This window comes from Harmonia axyridis, chromosome 6, assembly GCF_914767665.1.
Source record: "Harmonia axyridis chromosome 6, icHarAxyr1.1, whole genome shotgun sequence".
Classification (NCBI taxonomy): Eukaryota; Metazoa; Arthropoda; class Insecta; order Coleoptera; family Coccinellidae; genus Harmonia; species Harmonia axyridis.
The window spans coordinates 39,551,169-39,576,242 of NC_059506.1; the positions used below are offsets into that span (position 1 = coordinate 39,551,169).

General features: G+C 40.9%; 1 protein-coding gene across 4 annotated transcripts in view; it reads left to right on the forward strand.

Moving 5' to 3' along the window:
• The window catches only part of LOC123683372, a 173,849-nt gene that overhangs the window by 62,527 nt on the left and 86,248 nt on the right, over nt 1-25,074 (forward strand). For all 4 annotated transcript variants that reach the window (XM_045622379.1, XM_045622378.1, XM_045622377.1 and 1 more), the window contains one exon: nt 24,368-24,588. In XM_045622379.1, coding sequence (XP_045478335.1) covers nt 24,368-24,588 — 221 coding nt within the window. The remainder of the gene's footprint in view (nt 1-24,367; nt 24,589-25,074) is intronic.

Sequence of the window (25,074 nt, forward strand, 5' to 3'; positions counted from 1 at the left end):
CTCCTCACCCCTCTGAAAAACCCCCAAATGCCTCATTATCAGCCCATCCTCAAAATTATCGCCCCAAAACGACTTTTGTCAACGATTAATTCCAAGACACTCGTCGCCGAATTTAATTGCTACCACCCCCCCTCCTACCACCCCTTTTTCGCGCCCTTCCTTCCTCTCCACTCCAGACCGCGACCGGTTCAGGACGTGGACCTTTTAATTAAATAGGAAACTTAAATAGTAGCGACCGCCGCACAATTAAATGCTCGAGTCGGCTGTTTGCCGCCTCTCCTTGCCCTTTTTTTCCGTTTCGGCTGTTCTTTGGATTGTTTTTCTTGCGGATTAGGAACGTCCGAAGCTTTCCAGGGAGAGAAAGCTGAGAGTATCCGAATTCGGGAATTGTGTTGAGGAAGAGAGTGTGCGGACGTTAATAGGGTGTCCTTTGGGAGGGTGAGGTGGATTTTTGAGGTTATGGACGAACTTGGAGTATGGATGTTTAAAAATGTATTTCTAAATTAACTTTTTTTTTTCGTTGTCTCAGAATATCTCGAACCAGTTTGAAGATGATTGTATTGATAACAGACTGTTTTTCAATTTTTTTCAATGGTTAGATAAGGGATATTCAGATTCTCCTCTATTGACAACAAAGTTGATGGTATGAATACTTTAAACTTGTTTGGGGAACCACCGACAATGTTGGAAGCTGTAGTCACCCGAATTCAGCATTGTATTTTCATCTTGGAAATGAAATCAAACTATGAAATGAAAAATATCGTCGTCACATGACCGTTGAATTGAAAGTGTGAGGCCAATTGAAAAGTCCTCGGTCTACCATAGTAAAACACATTTTTTTGACAAAATTCGATTTTATTATTCAACATAGTTACCTTTGAAGGCGATACAGCGATTATAGCGATCTTCCAACTTTTCGATACCATTTTTGTAGTACGATTTGTCTTTCGCTTCAAAATAGGCCTTAGTTTCGGCGAGTACTTCTTCATTTTCGCTAAATTTCTTTCCAGCGAGCATTTTTTTGAGGTCTGAGAACAGGAAAAAGTCACTGGGGGCCAGATCTGGCGAAAACGGTGGATGCAGAAGCAATTCGAAGCCCAGTTCAAATGAGGAATTTCTGGTTTTCCTGATTTAAGGTTCTTACTCGATAACTCTTACAGTATTTATTTTAGGTATGGGTTTGCTTAAGTAATCATCACTATTTTCTACCTATAATCGACTGAAAATAATAAAAAATAAAGGTTCTAATTTAAAAATCTTGAGATTTGATGAATTTCAGTTGTTCAAGTTCATGATCTTCTTATGTACATTTTTGGTCAAAACCGCAACAGCCTTATAATACAACGTATTTGCAGAATCGAAAAAGTCAAACATTTTTTCTGTTCACTTTGCAGACACGTTCTCAAATCCGCACAATATAAAACGAGACTCCCAAATCCCTCGTCAACTCTGGTTCCATCAAAGCAACACAATTCAGCCCCCTCCTATATATATATAGGAGTCGAATCACCTCCACTTCCTCCAACGAATTCTGCCGGAGATTCCCCCAAAAGGCAGTCGTCCCCCAAATCAAAACACCCATTCTAGTTCTCCGAGCGAAATCAAGAAGCCATCGTCTTAATGAAAACGACCCTCCTGCAGGCTGAACCCTTGCCGTGAACTCCGTTCCCCGTCACTGACTCTCTCCCGGGGAGGGCCCTCCAAAAACGGGGGGATTGCTGAATCCAGTGCGAAGAAGTTGCCGCAGTCTGTTTGAATTCCGTAATGAACTTAGTCGTGATTAGTGATTGACTGTCGGTGTTTCCATTCGGGATCTTGGAATCTTCATATTCTGCGTTTTGGCTTTATGAAGGATGGTCTAGGGTGTTGACATCCATTTGGGAGCGATGTAGAATGGAAATTTACTCTACAATCAGAGTTTTACTGAAAGATATTATTACTTATACTATTAATTTACAAAGGAGTATGTCGGACGTCTATGTAGCAATATGAGGCCAATTGAAAAGTCACCGGTCTGATGCACAGATGGCAGTGCTAGTATTCAGGGTCGGCGTTAAGGGTGAAACAGTGAAGCGACTGTTTCAGGCGCCTCTTTTCGAGGGGCGGCAATTTAGCCCAGTTTGTGGCCACCCTTTCATGTGAAGGCTTGAAGCTTAAATGTTTCCTGTTAAACACTCATTTTTTTAAGTTGCGACTGCACGTGCCACAAAATGGCGAAGGTGCCGGTCAATGTTTTTGGGCAATTCTTCGAATAACTGACTTTATCTACTCCTATTGAAATATATATTTATTATTCAACTGCTTTTGAGCCATTAATAGTATCTATTAACAAACAGCGTGAGTTATAATAACTCATTGCTATAATATATAATATCGGAAATAATCGGAAAAGATGTCTCTGTGGTTCTGTACTTCTTTGCTTCTATTCGATTGACCGAAAGGGAACATTCCATTATTGCTATTGAGAGGAGGAATGTCATTTTGATAATTTTGACGTTTATAGGTAACTTTTGCGATTTGTTGATAAAGTTCTTCATTAAAAAGATAAAGTATTTATTGTTAAACTCGTAGATAAAGTATAGTATTCAACTTGCGGTAATGGTCATAACTCACTTGATGAATTATCGCTTGCGGCTCGTGCTGCAAACTTCATCTGCGTGAGTTATGACCTTCATTACCGCTCGTTGAATAATATACTATTTAGTTCCGGCATCAGAAATGGTTTCGAAAACCGAAAATACTCCCACCCTTTCCTTCAAACGAATCCATCAATCTTAAACTAACAAATCTAACGAAACCTGAAAGATACTGTACCTGTTTTTAGATCGATCCTGAAGCACGTAACAGTTGTCCGATTTCGGTCCACGAAGAGCACACCTTCGGCAGGACGTCACCGAGCGACATTTCGCATTCCCGGGGTGTTGCTCACCCTTTACCTCGCCACCCCCTTTCACCCCCCCTGTATCATTGTTGGGAATATTCGCCGGATTCTCGGCTAACGTCACGTTTACGCATTTGTAACCCTTTCCGGCTGATGGAATGTACCTGTCAGCGAGGGTGGCGTGACGACCCTTATTCGGTGTATCCCCATTCATTTTGTGTCTCCGAATTATTAATCAGGGACCTTGAGGGGGCGAACCGCAGACCGCAGGGCCTACGGAATTGTCTCCTCGAAGTCCGTTTTTTCGAGGGAGTGGGGGATAATGGAAATTGTAACATCGTCGATTAGTGAGATTTGGGCGGATGTACAACGTGGGGGAACGGGGTGGTTTCTTGCCTTCTGGGGTCGTAAGGGTTGTTTTGTTCGCCGATAGATCGTGTTGGGTATTGTTATCTGGATTTGGATTGGATCAGATGAGAAGAAGAAAGTTTTTTTATTATACTTCAGTTGCATCTGCAGAAGCAATTCGAAGCCCAATTCATTACCATTGTTTTCATTGATTTGTGACACGGTGAATTGTCTTGATAGAACAGCACTTTTTTTTTCTTCAAATAGGACCGTTTTTTAACTATTTCATTCTCTGAACGATCCAATAATGCTATATAATAATCACTGTTGATGGTCTGGTCTTTTTGGAAGTAATCAATGAATATTATACCTTGCGCATCTCAGAATACTTATGCAATAACCTTGTCAGCTGCCTGTTGGGTTTTTCCTCCCTTTGGATTCGGTTTATCGGGTGAGTCCAATCAGCTGACTGTCGATTGGACTCCGGAGTGAAATAATGGAGCCATGTCTCATCCATTGTCACATACCGACGCAAAAATTCAAGTTTATTAAACAGTTTCAAACACTGCTCAAAATCATTAAAACGTTTTTGCTTTTGATCGATTGTGAGCTCGCGCGGCACCCATTTTGCACAAAGCTTTCTCATGTACAGATATTCGTGAACGATATGATGTACACGTTCAGATGATATCTTCACAATATCTGCTATCTCGGTCAACTTCACATTACGGTCATTTAAAATTATTTTGTGAACTTTTTTGATTTTTCCGTCGGTGACAGCCTCTTTAGGGTGTCCACTGCGTTCGCGTTTCGCCACGTTCAAACTTAGCATACCAATCAATGATGGTTGACTTTCCTGGTGCAGACCCCGAAAACTCTTCATTTAGATTTTTCTTCAACTGTAATTTTTCCCTCCAAAAAGCAATATTTTATCAGCACACGAAATTCGTTTTTGATATTTTTCAAATATCAAAATAGCTACACTCACAACGCAATATCTCACAAAATAATGATCGGACTGGTGTCAAATTTTGACACGTATCGTTTGAAGGTTGGTACTAACTAAAAATCATATGGATTTAATACTAGCACCGCCATCTGTGCATCAGAACGGGGACTCTTCAATGGGCCTAATTCAAATATAAATGTTTTTCCCTTTGAAAAACCCTATATTTTCAACGCTAATTTACCAACTGACAAAATCTAAAATTGTGAAAAATTAAAACACAGATGATACACTAGATGATCTTTTTATGGGTATAAAAAATGATTGTGCAAACTTAAAAAGAGAAAGAATTCCAACAAACTCCCAGTGGACTTTTCAAATAATCAAATCCCGATACTTCCCCGACAGGAAGTATCACGTCCTCTCCATTGAAAACCGTCACAAAGAAGCAAACTCGACGCCATAAAACCGAATCGGAAATACAACCGTCGCACCTTTCTCGTTGTGAAAAACGCGGACATTATCAAGTTTCCAGAGCCCCCTTGGAGCTTGTCGAAGTGGCGTGATGGCATCACGAGGTCCCGGAGCAAATATGTTTCGTACCCCTTGGCGGCCATCAAACTGTTACGAGTTTCATCGCCCCTTGCGGTACCCCGCTCAATTTCGCTGCACATATTCGTTTCCCACCCCCTCCGCCCTCCAGATCGAGCGGGTGGCTAACAAATGCACCCCTGTTGAGTCCATTTTTTTCCTCCAGGCACGTTTGAAAAACCGGCAACGTTGGTAGGACTCGTGGTTCTGTTTGAATATACGCAGGGGGGAGTTCGAAAGATCTGTAGTTTGAAAGGAGTTGAAAGTATCACTTGATATTTTTTCAACCATCTGTATGATGGTGTTAACTCAAATGCCTACTATATTTTGAAATATATACTCATATATACTCTTGATTAGATACGTTTAATCCGATCCTGCAACACATTTAGAGTGGACTTTCAGAAATCATTTCTCATCGTGCTATACAAACCAGTTTTTGAAAGCTTCTATTACCCCTTGGTTTGAGGAAAATTTCAGACTTTGCAAATTATTTTTCACTTGAAAATGGAGTTGATAGTCAATCGGAGACTGTTCCTTTTTCAATGCCTCTCCTAGTGAAGATAACTGTCGTTTCAAAGGAGTCACAAGTACCACTTGACAAACAGCTGTATAATGCTGTTGACTTAGATTAATAATTCAATTGCAGACTTGGCGTACTATGAGGATATATTGTGAATTATATACTCTTCATTTGATACGTTCAATTCGATCCTGCAACACATTCAGACCCTTCAAAAGTCAATTCTCATCGTGCTTTACAAACCAGTTATTGAAACCTTCTATTACCTCTTGGTTTGAGGAAAATTTCAGACTTTTCAAATTATTTTTCACTCGAAGAAGGAGTTGATAGCCATCAAAAATATCTCTTTTGAACCGAACTCTTCATCAAATGAAAAATCATCAATTTTATCAAAACCGTATGAACTCTATTCTTTTAACAATATTTTTCGAGAAATGACAGATCATAGGTCACAGATAAGATGCATAGAAAACCTGGTGTGTCTACTTATACCTGTAAAACTTTTAGACAAAACGGAAAATTTTTCAGATTTATACCTACTTGATTTCGAGGGATCCCGTCTGTTTCAGATGGCGCATACATCGTTTATATTTGACATTTCTCTAGATTCTCGGTTCTCGTGACCTTTCTGTATAGAACAATAATATTTTATATTATATGCTAGTAACAATCTTCTATACTCTGTCATTATATTCCATTAATTTCGTTAAAATTCGATAGGAACTGGATTGTAATTTATTGTGAAAATTTGTCTAAAATCATTATTTCATTTTTAAACGGCGCCAGGCAGCTAGCGGGAATTCGAAAATTTCTGAAAAGCGCCACCTTACAGATCTCTGGTGGAGCAGAACGCCAAATCAACATGTGGATATCTCAAAAAGTCCGAAACGAATTCGAATCAGTACACACACCAGGGATTCTATGCATCTTAGTCACAGATAAGGAATACGTGTCAAGTGTGCCTCAATGGCTCCCTCCTTACTAACCCCCTTAACCCTCTCACCGCCTTCAATCAACAGAGAGACAGAGATGATGAAAGTCCCCCCTAGTGAACACTTCCATCTGATGAGGGTCTTGATGACAGTAGCAATTGGATCGATCTCATTAAAGACTGGGATAGTCCAGTAAGCGAAATGTAGCCTTAATGAAGCTTCACGACGACCCCTATCGGACACATCTCGGAACTGAATGGAAGCAGATAATTATGACGTCGAGGAGACTCGAAGACCTGAGAGGGAGTCAGGGTTGCATTTGAGGGATGCTGGATGAGAGTGGATAAGATCTCTAACTGGAATACGAGGTCCTAATCCTCGTGGATGTTGTGGAGTTTGATGTCCTGCAACTTTGAAGGAATTATTCAATTACCGGAAGTGGTTTCAGTAGGAAATATTCATCCTAAATACGTTCCTTTTTTCGATCAGTTTCCTCATTCACATAAATCAGTTGGCACTCTAAAATCTATCACAAACCTCTCTGTATCCATTCCTCGTCGTTATGCAAAGATATCCTCCCAAATTTCCCCGTATTGTCCCATTGAATCCCGCACATTTCCAGCTACACTCCACGTCATTTACCTTCCCATACCACCATAAATATCCGGTCCACACTGATCCCCAAATATATAATAAAAGAACCTCGATAAAATTCAACGATCTCCTTGTGGCGCTCGCAACTGCTATATTCAGGTTATTCCGGACCATTTAGGGGTGACCAGAAGAGATAAGGGCAGTTTCCTGAGTGACTCGATGGAGGAATCAGTGCCCGATATATCCACCCCCTGGGGGTGGCCGTACGGTCGTAGGTGGCGTCTGCATAAGCCTGAAATATTCGGCTGTTTTTCAGGCGATAAGGAGGATCTATAAGTCGACGTGGAGGTATCATTTTTGTTTCTGGATCAGAAAATGGGACTGCGAGATACATCGGTTGTTTTTTGCGGATGATTTAAAACCGGTTGAAGTGGATTTTCATTCAAATTCGGCTTGATGTCTCCCAGGGGATTTTGGAGGGATTGTAGTGGCAATCTTGATATTGGCTATTCGTCTTGTAGATAAACGGATGTTTGGGAGAGTATTGGAGTTAATCATGGAGCAGGATGAAGGGGGAACTGAAGGATAATCTAATCTGGGAGTAAATGGAATTCTGGACAAATGATCATTTTGGATGTTTTCGTTGCAGATAATGTTTCTCTAGTAGAACAATATATATTTTCTTTTTTTGGCAGACTCTAATCTAAGTCACTGTAGCTACCAACCAAATAGATAGTAATATCCAGAAGATCTAGGTCATCTACAGACCTACACAGCCTGTAGACTAACAGGTATAAGATTGATCAGAATTTAATAAGAACACATATTAAGATTGAGTAAAGAAAATGAAGTATAAGGTAAAAAAATTTGTTAAAACATTGAAATTAAGAAAGAACATAAATAAAAAGTAAAAATAAAACAATAAACGAATAAATTTCTTCGTTTCAGAGAATTAATCTCTAGAAGAACTATATATTCTTTTTCTAGCAGACTTTAATCTAAGTTAATAAGAATACATGAACAAATTGAGATTGTGTGAAGAGAATAAAGTATAAGGTATAATAATTTGTTAAAACATCGAAATAAAGAAAGAAAATAAATAAAAAGTAAAAATACAACAATAAACGAATAAATTTCTTCGTTGCAGAGAATTAATCTCTAGAAGAACTATATATTCTTTTTTTGGCAGACTTCAATCTAAGTCACTGCAGCTACCAACCAAATAGATCGTTATATCCAGAAGATATAGATAATATACACAGCCTGTAGAGTTACAGATATAAAATTGATCAATTCATCTTTGTATTTTCAGAATTCGAAATTAAATAAGAATACGTGAACAGACTAAGATTGAATAAAGAGAATGAAGAATAAGGTAACATAATTTTTTGAAGCATCAAAATATAAAAAGAAAATGAATGAAAAGTAAAAATAAAAAATAAACGATAAATTTCGTTTTTTGTGTTGAACGATTCAATTTTCTCAGGATTTCCCCTCCCATACGTTATCAACAAGCCCGATCACGAAAACAACCCCATCCTACAACGATTATCGATCACACCCCGAAAAAATGTTCGGGCCCCCAGCTTTTCCTCCTTACAAAAGAGATTATGAATTTCTCCAAAGTACAAAGGAGGACTGCAAATAAATTATGGAGCGTCGGATTGGGGGGGGGGGAGACGTTGGAGTTTCTTTGTTGCCGGATCCGGCCAAACACAAGAGTTATATCAGGCATGAGAGCAGTTAGATTATGAACTAATATCCCTCTATTGATCTCCAAGGAGACGTGGAAGGCCATGAATTGAAAGGTGGATAACTGCTGGAGGAATAGACACGGAGGGTTGAGGGAGGGGGGTGGTGATCTGAATGAGACATAGGGGGTGGGGGTTGGATTGAAAGACCCCGTTTTGAGAAGTGACTGTTTGATCGAATTCGTCCGAGGAAACAGAATGTTGGGATGCTGTGGTTCTGGACCGGGCATGTGTATTGAAGGTTGAGTAATTGTGTGACTGGGAAGATTCTATTTGTGTAAACAACGCATTTGATATTGGGCTTTTCTTCTTCTAGATTCAATGTATTATTCAGTGAATAATTATTGTTGGTATCTAACTATGCTGAACTTTGATTTGTGTAGGGTGAATCATTTGGTCATTTAGTCTGATCATTCGTTGGTAAAGAAGCTTGGTTTGCTGATAAGATGTTATTGCTCATTATGATTGACTATTTTCTTTTTTTCTATAAACATATATCCTGCGAAAATTAACTTTGACATGCGAAGCTCTAGATTTGAATGGGTATTCGGAAAATTATTTTCATGAGACGTTCTACAGTTATCTAATAACGTTCAACGATACTCTGAAATTTGGAAAATGTGATTTCTTGCCCTGAAAACATGAATCTAGGACGCTCAATGCTAAGTATCACTCTGTCTACTAGCTTCATTAGGGGATTTCTTTTAATCAAAGCAGCGTTGTATTGGGAATGAAAAATAATACCATGGAGTAGAGGAGTTCTCATTCCCAATGCAACGCTGCTTTGATTAGAAGAAATTCTTCAATGAAACGAGTAGACAGAGTGATACTTAACATTAAGCGCCATCTGTTTGTCTCAACCTGAAATTATCGGCATTCCTGCAGGTTTTTACAACAATGAATTGCCTACGTGAAATATTCATTTTGCAATATCAAATCGAATGTGAAAAATGGTTTAACGTCTGTGTTTATAAATGAAATTAATTTCACGGCATTCAGACAATTTTTCAATTCCGGAAAAAGTACCTCCTCGAGTGAGACTCGAACCCGCAACCTCCGAATAACTATAATAGTTCGATGCTTCCTTGATGGCTTAGTGGTTTGAGAATCGAACTAGTTATTCGGAGGTTACGGGTTCGAGTCCCACTCGAGGAGGTACTTTTTTCCAGAATTGAAGAACTGTCTGAATGCCGTGAAATTAATTTCATTCATTAAATCGAACATTTCTTGAGTTTCCGGTGAAATTAACTCCCCTATTTGTATGCTACCTATAAAAAACCCCATTTTTTTCCTGCCGTCGACACTAATTCCCAGAAAATCCCGCAAATTTCCTACATAATCGTTTTTTCACCCCTGAAATTAATCCGCAATCATACGCGTCCGAACATCGTTCGTCGAGAGCGTCCAATTTAAAATCGGACGAGAACGCATTACGGAACCCATTGCTCGCATCTGTAATCCCCCTCCATACCGACCTTAATTTCCCGGAAAAATCGGACGCAATGCGTTTTTTCCGGCGGAAAAACCTTTCCCCCCACCCTGGCGAATATTATTTATGAAACGTATCTCTGGCCGAGAAATATCATCGCCAGGGCCACCTGACTCCGATTGGCGCATATTAAAATGCCTTTTGGGAGGCCTGGATGCTGTGTGTATATTGCGCACTTCGGGCTGTCAAGGTCTCCCGGCGTCCAAGATTTATAGAGCAAATGGGGATGAATTATGGGGTAGTTGACTGGGGGTTGAGTGCCTAAAAAATCGAGTTTAATCATGCGATGGCTAGAAAACTGGGTGAAGATGTTGTCTTGCGTGCTGAAGATCGTGGGACGTTGGATTATACGAAATGATTTATGGACGGCTCGTGCGGAATTGTGAAAAATTTATTTTGGTTGTTTTGTACAGGGCGGGGCGAAATGCATGCTCTATATTGAAGGGTTGAAGGCAAATAGATACTTCAGGGACCATAGAAAAGGGTTTTTATTACTCAGAAGTACATAGTCTTTTCAGAACCATACCTCCTGAGCAGGCCCTACCCAGTCTTTTTTTTTGCAATGGTAGATAGCATTTTTTAATGGGAATTTCATGAAGGCTGTCTTGGCAGAACCAAATGAAATTCTCAACGAATTATCACGTGCCACAGTTGAAAAATCATGGACTGATTCACCAAAAACATAAAAGTATGTTGCCATCCACTAATATTACGAAATCCGATATCGTAAATAAATACCAGAAATAGCAATGGACCCAATATGAATCCTTGTAGTACACCACACTTGAAATGTAAAAATGAACGCACACCACAGATCTCAACTAGGTTCATACGGTTTGACAAATATGATTGTATCAACGGGTGGTCAAAAGTAAATCATGGAAAACCAGATCGAACACTTTAGTTTGAATCATGAAAAGAGAAATAGGTTTCTACTGATCTTCTATTTTCTCATAAAGTTTAGATATCATGATCGCTGACTGAGTTGATCCCTTCATAATACTTGGTCTGATAAGGATGAAAGTTTCGATGTCCTTGGGAATATGGCACATTGTGAAGTGTTTTTCAATAGAAACGATGACTATTAAAAATGGTGAAAACGGCAGCAATGGGTATTGTTCTTCGATATTTGTTATGTCATTTGCATTCAGTATGTTATGCGATTCAATAATGGAAAAGATACATTCAACAACCATTTTGAATTGTCATCATTCCTGTTGGCAATAGGAAGTAGCCAAGTAGCTTGACATTTTTACCAACTACATGAAAATCAAGCTCGTGAAAAATTACATACTTGAGCTTGACTTGATTTTAGATATTTATTGCGTGACTTGATATCAAGCTATTTGATATTACTTGAGCTTGATATGCACGCGTCGCATGGCATATATTTTTGCAATCTCGAGCGTGCTGAGACTATATAAGGGAATTCCTCGAACGCCGAGAGACTGAAGCATTCGCCAGTGTGACTTAATTAGTAGTTTTCTCATTTTCTATGTAATCTATTGGTAGATTCTGGTAGTTTTCGAAAAATCTCTGCAAAATTGGTCAAAATGGCCAAGAATTTTTTCAAGGCCAAAATCTTCAGCTCCTGTTGAAAGACATTTTTTCGGAGCTACTCTTAGAGTTACAGAAAGACTTGAGCTTGACTTGAAATCAAGTCTAGCTCAAGACAAGTAGCTTGAAAATCAAGCCAAGCCGTGAATCCCCAATTGGGAAACCCTTTATTGGTTAGGGATGTCGCTATGTGTCTTTCGTCACAACTTTGAAGAGTTTTTTCCAAGCAAAAATTCAGTTTGTGAAATTTCACCGGGATCAGATTTGTAAGTTTGACCAATTCGTTGCTTTCCCTCTGAAACTAAAAAGTTCAAAGGCAACAAGCGTATGAAAGTTCACATGTTCACATCATATTTTTCGAGTTAGTTTTCCGAAGCCCGTCAGTTTAACAACAAAACCAGCATTCGTACAATGAGAATAAAAAAACCGACCTAACCGAAACAAAAAGAAAAAAAACAACACGAAAAATCTACGCGGCCGCACTCACTTCATCCGCCATATTTCAACGGGCGAATGGACTGCTGCCGGACAGGTCGACAGATGAAAATCCCGAAATCGCATTCTCTTTTTCAACCACCCCCCCTCCACCCCGAACAAATCACGCTATCCAAAGGACGCAAATGCACCCCGGCCGCAGATCGACCGGCGGCGTCGGCATCGCGACGCACGAATTGACCGCGTCACGTCGACGGACCCGTCCGCGCTGAAAAAAATCCTCGACTTTTATGATTTAGCGCTTCATTTATCAAGGCGGCCGCGGAAGAGGGAAAGGCCGACTTGATGAGCCCGGCTCGTCGAGCTCATCTATCATAGGAGGCTGGGAACTCGGCTTTGATATGAATATCCTGGTTGTCGCCAGGGTTTTCCTTCATTCGAAAGTTGTGGGGGACGTAGGGGTATGTTTGAGGGGTTTTTTCGGTAATTTAAATGGTGGGAGAGTCGCGGGGTACAGGTTTTAGTCGATATTTTTTTCTCTGGACGATTTCCTTCCGCTTTGCAGGCTCATGAAGGAACTAACTCCAAAGCTGCTGACGTCTATTCACAGTTTTTCTGATTTTTCTTCATTATACTCAATGAACTATACAGTTTTATTCCTCAAAAAATGATAGTCAAGACTCCTGAGGAAGTCGTGAGATTTGTCAACTCCATATACGATCCCCTCAAGCAATCGGTCATGACACAGGGTATTTGAGCATGAAATCAACAGCGATCCAGTTCTGAAAGAATGAATTACTTATTTATTTTCAACCTGAATTGTTGGAAGTTGACACCAAGATTGAAACCCATAACATTTTTTTTTTAAAAATAATAACACTCGAATGGGAAGCGACTGTAAAAAAATAAGAATATGTTATTGGTAGAAGTCACAGGTCAACCGTTAACCACAAGGAATCGTGCTGTTATATAAGGTGAGTAGCGATAGACCGGTTCCGCTGTTTTTGGAGCTCATCAGTAGATGGCAGCGAAACTTATATTTATATCTACTCACCTTCGATGGCAGCATGGTTTCTTGTGGTTAACTCCAGACCTAGATTTCATCTAGTATGATAATTTAATTGGTGTCTTGGAACTTGATCAACTCCAGAGAGAACTGAAAAAAAAGTGGAATACTAACTAATTATTGTTTTCAGCAGAACTGAACTGAACTAACCACAACAGTGGCGACGTTAGCTTTCAAAGACAAGGGGGCCAAGGGGGAGCCGGATTTTTTTTGGTGGGGCCAAAGTTAATCGAAATAATACGCGAAAATTTTAGTTCTGTTGATCTTGTAATTATTTTAGCCGTACTGTGTCAAATTTTAAGGGATGCAGTAAAATTTAAGGGGTGGCCCGGGCCCCCCCTGGCCAGCCCTAGCGTCGCCACTGAACTATACTAAACATGTACTCAATAAAAATCCAATGTTGAATTTCACTCAAGTCTAATATGATTGAGTATACATGGACAATCAATCATTTTTGCTAAGGACCCAATTAATTTATTTCGAAAACGCACGACGGCACCAGTACCTATCAAACCCTCCCACCCACCAGTGTCGGAAGCCAAAACGGCAAAATCGCAATAGTTCAAACAAACACGCCGAACACGCTAATATAATACTCGCTCGCAGCCATTTCATTTGGCCGCTAAACTTTAATTGTAGTCCATCGGACGGACATCCATTCCGTTCATTTGTTCGGGGGGCGGACGAGGGGGGCGTCCGGTTTCGACCGCCGAATGAAATACGACCTGGGGGCCGTAAATTAAAAACGGTCGAATTCAATAACCGCAAAATATGGAGTACGTGACGTGGCCGTTCGCGTCCCGACGTGGCGCTGTACTTTTCCACGGGAAAATTGACGGGATAATGGGATTTTGTGTTCGGAAAATTGGTGAAAATATGGACCTCTGCAGGGATCCGACAATGATTTTTGAGTTTGACACGATTAGGGGGCGACCTATGGACCTGTCATTCAGTCGGGGGAACAAGCGTGAGGTTGGGCTGGTCGACGGAGATGCACTGCGGCTGTCACGTGAAATTTTAACGCTGACCCAGAGGAATACTATGCATAGATATGCTTTTTCCATATCTTTTCCGAAGCCTAAATCTAAATTTTAACTATTTCGAAATTTTACCATAGCTACTGTATATTTTAAATTTTTTATTGGATTGTTAAAATAATCGGTAGAAGATTTCCAGACCACGCAAAGGTCTTTCTCACCAGTTAGTAAATAAGAACCTTACTGAGTATTGTTGCCTTACTGAGTATTGTTGCCTCCCTGGTCTTCGTTTTCCCTTTATTTTGCCCTTTATGAACAACTGGAGCAATTGATACTGATCGCCCCTCAGCACGTCTCCTAAGAGGGCTGTTTTCCGTCTTTAATAGGTGCTAAATAGCTCTCTTTATGCAATATAAGGCCAATATGGGGGTTGAATAACAGGATAACCCACTGGACAAACACTCCTGGACTTACTCAAGCCAAGATTTTGGTGATCATTTCACCTACCTATGCCAGAAAGCTCTTGAAGCTGTCATGAGACGTGCTTCAGGTGAGGGTGGGACTGCTGACGGGACACTGTCGGTACAAATATCATTTGTACCGTATGAGAAAGTCAGCAGATGAGATTTGCAGGTTATCAGTTCAATAAACGTCATTGACAACCTCCTTGGGTTTCCATGAATGAGTAGGGTAGAGAACAAAAGATCTACATGGTCGCAGTTCCCGGAAGGCTTACCTAGCCACAACGACTCTAGTTCAAATAATAATAATAGAAGTCTTTTCCTTCGCTCAAATACTGATCTAGCATACTCTATTCTTGATCTTATCTTAATGTCTGATTCTTGTCAAATAGAATTAGGGAATTCCAGGATTATAACCGGTGCTCTAGCCGGTTTTTCATGGGTTAAAAGCCTGAAATTCCCAATTCCATCGATTTACTTTCGTGTTTCAATATAGTTCTTCACAGACTAACTTCCAAATTCAAATTCAACCCAAAACTCAGGAAAATTCTGGAATGGGATCTAAATATCAACTTCCACTACGTACAACTCCGCCTAGCAACACCAAACTACCGGGAATAAAACTCAACGACCCCAAACGTGTACAGTGTTCCAAATAACACCAAAAACGCTCTACACCATCTTCTGCACATCATCAAAGACAAGGTAAAAGGACCCCCAACGTAACTCGATTTCTCCAAAACCCCATAAAAGCACAAACGTGCATAAAAATATGCGGAGTTCATCCCTCAAACCTCCATCCACTCCCGGAAAAAATAGCGAAACTACCCCCCCAAACGCGGCCTCGTAGCAATCCAGGAAACAGGAAACTCGGATATAATAATGACATTCGGGAAGTTTTTATTACTCCGGCGATTTTCAACCCCCTGAGAGGGAGACGACGAGAACGAAAAAGATAATGTGAGAAGGGTGGAAGTTTCGCTGTCCTGCGAGAACGGGCGAAATTGTATCCATTGTGGTTTTTGTTGCATATTACCTCGAATAATCTCGAAGGAAGCTGATATATTGAGTAATTTAAGGTATTGTGGGGTTTGTTAATCAACTACCTAACTTGTAGACAATGTGAATTTCAAAATCATAGGCAATTTGTGTTCATTCATCAAAAGTTCTAGCTCAAAATCATATTTATGGAAGGCTTAAGGCTCAAGGTTCGCTGGTGAGCTTCATGGTTCTATTGAGGTCCCCTTCAATTTCTCAAATTCTTCTTCTTAGACCATTCCACCAATTTGGACAACCCTTAGGTATCTTTTAACAGAATATATAGATGCTTTCTTCTTGATTGAACTTAATTGAGACAATCTGGACTCCTCAAATGGTTTACAATCTGCTTGATTATTTCAACGAAGATGTTGGTCCGAATATTTACGGTTAACAATCCAAGTGCACCAAAATTTATCGACGCAGTTTCGCCATGTAAACCCATAACAAACAGTGGCAGTAAAACTCCTCCAGAATTTGTTGTTGCAACGCCAAGGCAAGAACTAAAGCCGTAATATCCCCATGAACCCGCTCCAATAACCAAACTTCAAGTACCCTTTGCTCCTTCATATCGCCAATAACTGGTCCACGGAGACTTTGTTTACCCCCCCCCCCCCTCCACCCTATCTCGACAACGTTGATAACTCAATTCGAGCAATAAATTTCCGCAAGTCCTCTCTGGCTCGTAAATAATCGAACCGCCATCAAATTCATATCTCTCATCTCTGTTTTTCTCGGGCAGTAAAACTCGGAACATCGAATTCATTGAGTCCGGAAGCCGGTTCGGCATTGTACCGGTGCCAATTTCAGGGCAGACGTGAAGTTGCAACGGCCGTAGCTCGCGGGAGCCATGTTGCCGTTTCTATCGCTCTCGCAGGAGATCTAGCTACATCATATTAGAATTTTATTCGATTCAATCTCTCTATTCTAAATCAATGTTTTACTAATGAATATGCTGATGATCGATTAATCTATTTGATCAATAGAATCTACACAAGGTGCGCCATGGATAACTCCTATATTTTAAAGAATCACAATGCTGGAACGGTTGATCCTAGAGGTATGAGGTTGGTCTTCTCTGAAGGAGTGTATGGTGCAGCTTTAGTGCTCATCATCCACTAGTCAAGGGATCAGCATGGCTCGTTGTAGCGACTTGAAATGAAAAGGCTAATTTTGTAACAGCTACATCTTGAAGCCGATGTTTCCAAACCTTATCCAAAGACACTGGACGAACTGAAGATTCCTGTTCATGGTTTTCTTCCACAAGGCCATAGTTTGGGAGACTTAATTTACAAAACAAAAACGGTATCAGTCAATCTTCCAGGCAAACCTTGGCATACTCTACATGATAGGTGTAATTGCTGTTGTTCCATCAACAGCTTCCCTCATCGTTAAGGTTCTCAAAGAACCTCTACGAGACAGGAAGAAGCAGAAGAATGTTAAACATTCGGGATATTTGGCTTTAGATGATGTTGAAATTGCCAAACAAATGAGGCCGAGTTCCATGGCAAGAACACCAGCCGAATCTGTTGAAGAAATCTTAGGTATTTGTCAATCTGTTGGATGTATTTTTGATGAAATCAATGATGGAAGTCTTGAAATCCCAGAGGAATAAATAAAATCCCAAATCTCAAATTCAAATGCGTGGTGCCTACTGAGCCTTGTTTTAACACCTCTCCAGTGATCTGCTGTGTCTCTGACATGTTGCCAAATATATATTGACAGGAGTTTCATATTGTAATGTCTAGATGATGTTGGTTGAGATAATTGACTTCAAACTAAGCTTCTGTTCGTTTCATTGGCAGTAATAGTTATTCTGCATTGCTTTAATATTATCCTGAGTTGGTAAGAGACTTTTTTGGATGTCGATCCGGCAACAGCGCCCCATGTCGGCCGCCCGTGGTCGTACGTCGGCCGTAACAAGGTCTTGTACGAGCTCGCCAGATCGAATTTACGAGCGATGATCGGGAAAAGTTCGGTCGACAACTTTTGGCGGAAATGTATGTATAATGCAGTCTGGCACTCGAAACGCTGAAAGTTCTCGACTTTCCAGCTTTTCACGAACCACTCCGCCGTTTTATTAGTTTGTTATACACACACAGTCAATATTTATTTCGTCTATTACCGGAACGATCTGTTTCCCGTTCTAACGAAGGGAATTTATAACGGTCGAAGAGGTTTTGTTATTCCAACATGAGCTCTCCACTGTTTGTGGATAACGATATGTGGGGTGCTGGTATGATGCGTCACGTTTTGAAGGATTGAATCGATACTGAAATGATGGAAATTTATTTCGAATGAATAATAATAGACGGCCTGATTGTTTGGCAGCATTAGATTATTGCTGTTACAAGCAGAAATGATAATTATACATTTGATCCTATAATTTGTCAAGATGTAACAAAAAGGTGACCAGCTAGCTCACTCAGGAGGAGATTAACCTCTTGGACAGGGTGTAAATTGGAAAATTTAAGGTCTTAAGGTAATTTTAATACCTAACCATCTATTACACAAGTACCAGTAGCAGTACAATGAAGTTGCAAAAAGTGCATCAAGGTTAACACCTGCTGGACCTGAGCCTTTCTGTGGGCTAGGTGAAGACTAGTATAAGACAGCGGTCCAGCAATGGGAGTTAAATAACAGGATAACCCACTGGACAAACACTCCTGGACTTACTCAGGCCAAGAAATTCGTGATGATTTCACCTTCCTATGCCAGAAAGCTCTTGAAGGTCTCACGAGCTGAGCTTCGGGTGATGGTGGGACTGCTGACGGGGCTCTGTCGGTACAAACATCATTTGTACCATATGGAATGGAAAAATCAGCTGATGACATTTGCAGGCTCTGTGGATTAAAAGCAGAAATAGCTGATCACATAGTATGCAAGTGTCCAGAGCTGGCTGCTCTAAGAACCATTCATTTGGGGAAGCCATTCCTGGATACCCGTGAGGTAACAGCCAAGGCCTCTAAGGAGGTTGTCAGTTTTATCAACGCCATTGACGACCTCCTTGTGTTTCCATGAATGAGTAGGGTGAAGAACAAAAGATCTACATGGTCGCAGTTCCCGCAAGCTACAACGACCCCAGTTCAAATAATAATAATTATACAAATTACCAAATCTTTCTCAAATCAGAAGGTTCACCAATAACGTTGGTAGAATCTTTCAGAGATTTAAAGCATTTCAAAATCGAGTTACAATTTATGAAATGAAAACCTTTGAAGATGATTACTGAAATTGTAGGCGTCGTCCAGTGAAAAATATTGAACTTGAAGATATCCATAGAATCATATTCATACCATCTAGCAGAAATAAGACTAATCAACATAAAAATGGAGCGCAAAAACATCTAGACACGTTTTTCAGCATTTTAGAATTCGACGAAAATATCGGGTTTTCAAACAGACCCTGAAAGGGACCTCCGAGGAAAACCGTAAAACCCCATTAATAAAGCTTCTTGTCTCAACTACAACCCCTTTGTACTCCACCCCCTCCCGACCCCTTCGTATATTGTTCGGCGTATACGCCAATATCTGGCTTCGTTCACGACAACTTTTATTAGGTTTACTTTCCACGTCTGGGTCTACTCTATCTCGAGTACGAAGATACACAATTTTCCGGAATCGGAGGAGTAAAGGTGAAAATGTGGCTCGTCTGCCTCCTCTCCCCGTATCTGTTGGTTCCGTTTGTCCGATTGGGGAGAGGGAGGGTATTTGCATATTGTGAACTTTGCTGGATTTCTTATCGCTGGAAGGTGGGGTGGCTGTTTGGGATGCATGCAGCGCGCCGAATTTATCTTGCAGATAAAGGGTTGGGTTCTTGGAGTGGGACGTAGGCGGGGAATTGACTCTTAGGCTGGTTGTTGTGAAAGAGAGAGGAGGCGTTTATTTAAGGGTGACATAGATGTCTGTGCCTGTTGATGTGGAAGATTAGGAAGGGCTCTAGGGTGATGAGATTACCTGGCTGGGAATATCTTCTGGATGTTGGCACCAAATGTAAGTCCAAAGAAGACTCATTTCTGATTAGAGTGCACTGTTACGGTGACTTTCCAAGAAAAAAGGTCCAATGATACATATGAATGGGACAACATACCAAACTGTGACTTTTTGGGGTTTTTTGAGATGTTCTGAAGAGTTATGAGTTGCTCAGTAATGTCAATTTTGTATCAACACACCCTGAAAGATGGGAGTTAGCTTCAACGCTGGTCTATGGAATCATAGTCGAAGAAATTTGATAGAGGGTCATCTGGAAACAGTCAATATATTCCTTTGACAACCATGATCTTGTATGTGTTCACCTTGAGGTCAGTAATCAAAATTCGCCCCCAGCAAGAAAGAATTTCAAACTTAACGAAAAAATGCGAAGAGCGGAAACATTGAACTTTGCATAATAATAAACTAATAAGTAGCTTGACATTTCAATCAAAAATTTGATTTGAAAAGCAAAATTACCTACTTGAGCTTGACTTGACTTGATTTTAGATATTTATTGCTTGACTTGATATCAAGCTACTTGATATAACTTGAACTCGATATGGACGCGTCGCACTGCATATATTTCTGCAATCTCGTGCGCGCTTCGACTGAAGATTCCTCAAGCATCGAGACATTTCTATGAAATCTATTGGTAGATTTTGGTAGTTTAAGAAATATATTTCCAAACTTGGCTAAAATGGCCGAGTATTTTTTATCAACGCCAGCATCTTTAGCTCCTGAGATCACAATTGGCCTCCGGGATCCTGTGATTTACCACCTTCAGACTTCAAGATGGAATTTATTTTTCTTGTAATAGTTTAAGGGATATTTGATCCTGCTCTTTTTATCTTTATAATAATAATGAGGAAATTTGGATGATTTATGCTTTTGCCCATTTTGGCATCGTTAAACACGTAAATGGACTTGGTTTTCCTCTACGAAAACCGCCAATACATTAGCCCGGTTGACCTCGACTACGCGCACACATCTGGCAGTAAATCCCGAAATTTTTTCCCCCAACCCGAATTAATACAACTCCGGTCCTATTATTCAAAATTAACTGCACCAAGCTCCGGGGGCTTACGATCGCTATCTGGGTCGTAAACTCCGGGCGAATTCTATCCCGGAATTCGCTTAGGAAATGCAGCCCGGTCCGTCCGTTATATCTTATGATTTATCATTTTACAACAAGTAGTTTTAATAGAATAAGCGTAGGTTTGTGCGCGCTCGGCGTTCTGTTCAGCGGCTCACATCACCGAAGGCTGAATATCCGGCATGTAATATGGGAAATAAACGTTTTTGCGACGCCATAGAAACGGGATGCACCGGACCCAGCCAGTATAGGGACTTTCGTCCCCATTGTTATTCTGTGACGTTCATTTTAGCGAGGCGTTGCGATAACGCTCGTTTTACGGTTGGAGTTGGCCTGTTGGTTCGTGTTTCTCTGGCTGGGACCCGGAATGGACCCCTGGGGAACACTTTTTTCAATTCTATTCAGCGAACATTGAATATATTTCGCATCGATAAGAGTTTGATTGTTGTCAGTTCCATTATTCTTTCACTAGTTTTATTAAATGATCTCGAGTTTCACAACTGTTCAATTTGTGGCCGTCATGTTTTGTTGGACCATCGATATGATACACGATGCGCTATGGTTGGCTCCCACATTTCGACAAATTATGATGGAATAACGGGCAGTCCCAGATGGGGTTAATCTCGTTCAGAGGATTGTATAGTACAGTTTTTGTGACTTCAATTCAAAAAGGCTAGTCTATAGCGTTCTGACCTACGGCGTGGAAACGATGACACTCACAGTCCACTCAGCCAATCGAATGAGAACCACACAGAGAGCTAATGAAAGGGCTATGTTAGGGATATCCTTGAGAGACCAATGAATGAAGAGATAAGGAGAAGAACGAAGGTGGAAGATGTAATGGGTAGGATAGCGAAAATGAAATGGGCCTGTGTGGGACATGTGGCTCGACAGGAAGACGATCGATGGACTAAGAAAGTTGTGCATTGGAGACCACGGGAACATAAGCGAAGTGTAAGAAGAGCACCAAAACGCTGGTTGGATGATATTAAAACAAAGGTCGGACGATGCTGGCACCGTTTGGCTCAAGATAGGGAAAATTGTAAAATTCGGGGGGAGGCATATGTCCAGGAGTGGATTCAAATAGGCTGTTGAAGAAGAAGAAGAAGTCTATAGCGAATGACCTTCCACACATCGTAAGGCGTAGTCTACAAGTATTCTTGGCCGGATCACAATTCTAGATTGCATTCAAAACTTGAAATAACATGCTGTAGAATAAATGAAAATATGAAAGGCCTGTCTTTTAACGTCAGACCTAGGGATTCAGAGCTTGACTTGATTTCAAGTCAAGCTCAAGTCAAGTAGTAGTTTTTCCATCTCAAGTCGAAACGTAGTTTTTCCGTCTCAAGTCGAGAAGTCATGTCCTCGAAAACATTAAGAATTTCATCTGGGAGGGCTGGAATCGATTATGGATTAGACCTCATCTTCCACAAATGAAAAAATCTAAAGGTATTAAATCCCAAGATCTCGGTGGGCAATTGTGATCCCCAATTCGAGAAAAACACTATTCAAACAGATTCACTCAATTACAATCTAGAATGATGCGAATCTCAAGCTACAAAAACTCCACCGACCATTCCAACCTTTCAACCCCCATAAAGGCCCCCACACACGACCGGACAACGCGCACGGCATTCAATCCCGCGCGACACATCCGGCGCTACATTAAATCAGAAACGACATACATCACCTACAATTCCGAACAGCCATTTACAGGGGCATAATGCTGTAGATTCGAACTGCGGTAAATGCTAATACATCGACAGGACTCGGAGGGAGGGAGAGAGATACGGACGGACGGACAGCTGGGGGCTTCGTAAAGCCGTCCACCGCCGGCGTGACGATGATGGACGAGCCATTGAACGCGCGTTCTACACGGACAACTGTATACGCAGCCTGATAAATGGACCGTTTGCATCATAAAAGTCCGACACACGATGACACCGTCCGACCTGCGTTAAGAGAGGCGCGGATCGATAGTGGGGCCGTCCTTTAGATTTGTGGGATCGACGGTTTGTAACAAACATGGACGTAAATGGATTTTGTATGAGAGGGGTATTCGTAGTATATTGTTGTTTTGATGCCAACATGCACTGCTGATGTATCTACCCTTTAGATCTGGCTAGCCTACTAAACGATCTTGTTGGTAGTGTGAATTACAGAAAGTACAATCGTTTCGGTAATGTTGTAAATCCACTACACATATATTCTTTTGAGAAAGAACAACAAATTGTTAATTTCAAACAATGAAGCATACGTGTCGATGAATCTCAGTATTAGCAGAGGATATGTAAACGGGGCATCATACGTTTCAACGTATGATACAAGAGAACAGATGAAAACCTCAGCAAAAACTCTGTCTCTTCGTATTGGTGTAGTGATTGGTTTTTGTATTTGTTTACAAAATATGCTGACTTATTTATATTGAAGGGCTTCTTCTTAATCCAAATAGAATCCTTTCATCCTTCCTCTTCACCAGATGTTGACAACGCATATATTATAATTAAATCTGAAAACAAAAAAGAAAAGAACCAGTAAGGAGTAATAAATGTTATAGTTTGCATCCTTTACCACATTGAATGATGACAATTGAAATCACCACGATAAATTGAAGGTTAAGAAAGAATCATATCGAAATTGATAGGCCAAAAACTAACTAATGATTTTCCAACTTAATAAGACAGAGCACAAGCAGAACTCAATAGGCAATATATCAATACATAACCTGCTAAAAATCCTCTTTCACGGAGTTGTTGTTCAGTTGCCTTGCGAGTTTCTTGGAGAAGGACGACCACCGCGTCACTGTCTATGGCCAATGTCGACAAAATAAACCACTCCTCTCCTTAGAAATCCCTTCAATATTCAAGTAAATAGTACCAAATCTGCTCTTATATCGGGAGGGTTTCTTCAACCAAGACCGATTCTCCAAGTGATGATTTTACGAATCCTCAGGTGTACCAGGATCGCTACAGGCCCCTTATATTGGGGAATCATCTCCCGTAGATTTAATCTGATTGTATTCCATTAAAAAAATGTTACAAAAATACAAAGAAAACCCCACAACTTGTATAAAGTCTAAAAGTCCGGAAGTTCACTACTCCCCCTCCCTTCTATTTGTTCCCAACGTTAAAAAAAAACAGCATGGAGCGGAGAACGCGCTACAGCGCGGTCCGGAAGGCGACACAACCCCCGAATCGGTTTAGGGGTTAATGTCGCGCGAAGGAATTCACACGGTCCGGAATTTTAAACTCCCGGATTCCGGGCAGAGTCCCGGTCCCGTTCCGGGGTGGTGGGGAGGGTTGGAAATTGAAAACGTGGTAGGCTATGAAAATTAAGCGGAGATTGCGATGTAAAACTGGTCGAGGGTAGGTGTGGGGTCGAAGGGGGTTGTGAATCGATTGTTTTTCGCGGAAATTCGTAGCGGAATTCGGATTGGGTCATTGGTTTTTGATGGTAGGGGATGTTCTGGAAGTTTCAGGGTGGTTTATGGATGCTGAGCCTGAATTTTTCGTATGCACCATCCGGATTCACATAAAACTTTACGATTTTTACATATTCACCTTCCCTTGAACGAATTCGTTGAATTTCATCTCCATGGTGTGGATTTCTACCCTTTCCAAGACTATATTAAGATCGTAAAATAGATGCAACTCAACATACTACGCCATATCTTACTGCTGTGTTAAAAGATACTTAAAGCTAATTCTCTTCCAGGCGACAACAAGAAAGAGCACTGTAATAAGACGGTGGAGATCTACGAAGATGTTTCGAGTCCAGAGGTGACACCAGAGAACTTGGGCAAGCCCATGACATGCTGGTACAGATTCAGGTCCTTCAGAGGAACTCCCAAAGACTGGATACTGAGGATAAAGTTCAACAAGTTCAAAGTAGGCAGATTGGTCAACGCCAGTCATTGCGAAGGAGGTTATATGCAGGTGAGTCGATGGAATTTTGTTTGTGGAAGTGTATACTGAGTGTTTTAACTGGTTCGAGTGCAAGCCCACTTCAAAGGGACACAAAAGATCTTATCTCAATTTCTATTAATTTCTATTGATATGCCAAAAGCTCCGAAACCTTGAACCCTAGTTCATCTCCCCATCACTGCTCCCTATCATACAGCACGAAGAAAAAGAAGCGTCACGTTCCATCATGCATGATAGCACGCGAGCGTCGTTACCGGGAAATTTACTGCGTGGAAAATTCATACGGGGCGGTAAATGTGTCGCGAAAACGCCTATCTCGACGTTGCCATCGATCAGACCCAAAAATTGAATTGCCGACAATGGTTTATAGCCCGGGCCGTACCCCGTTCTGGATACCCCCCGATGTCCTTTGTGTGCGTGCGTCTGGATGTGCCGGGTGAAATTTGTAGGGGATACGGGATGAGATGTGCGAATTTTAGATCGCTTTTTGCATGGGAA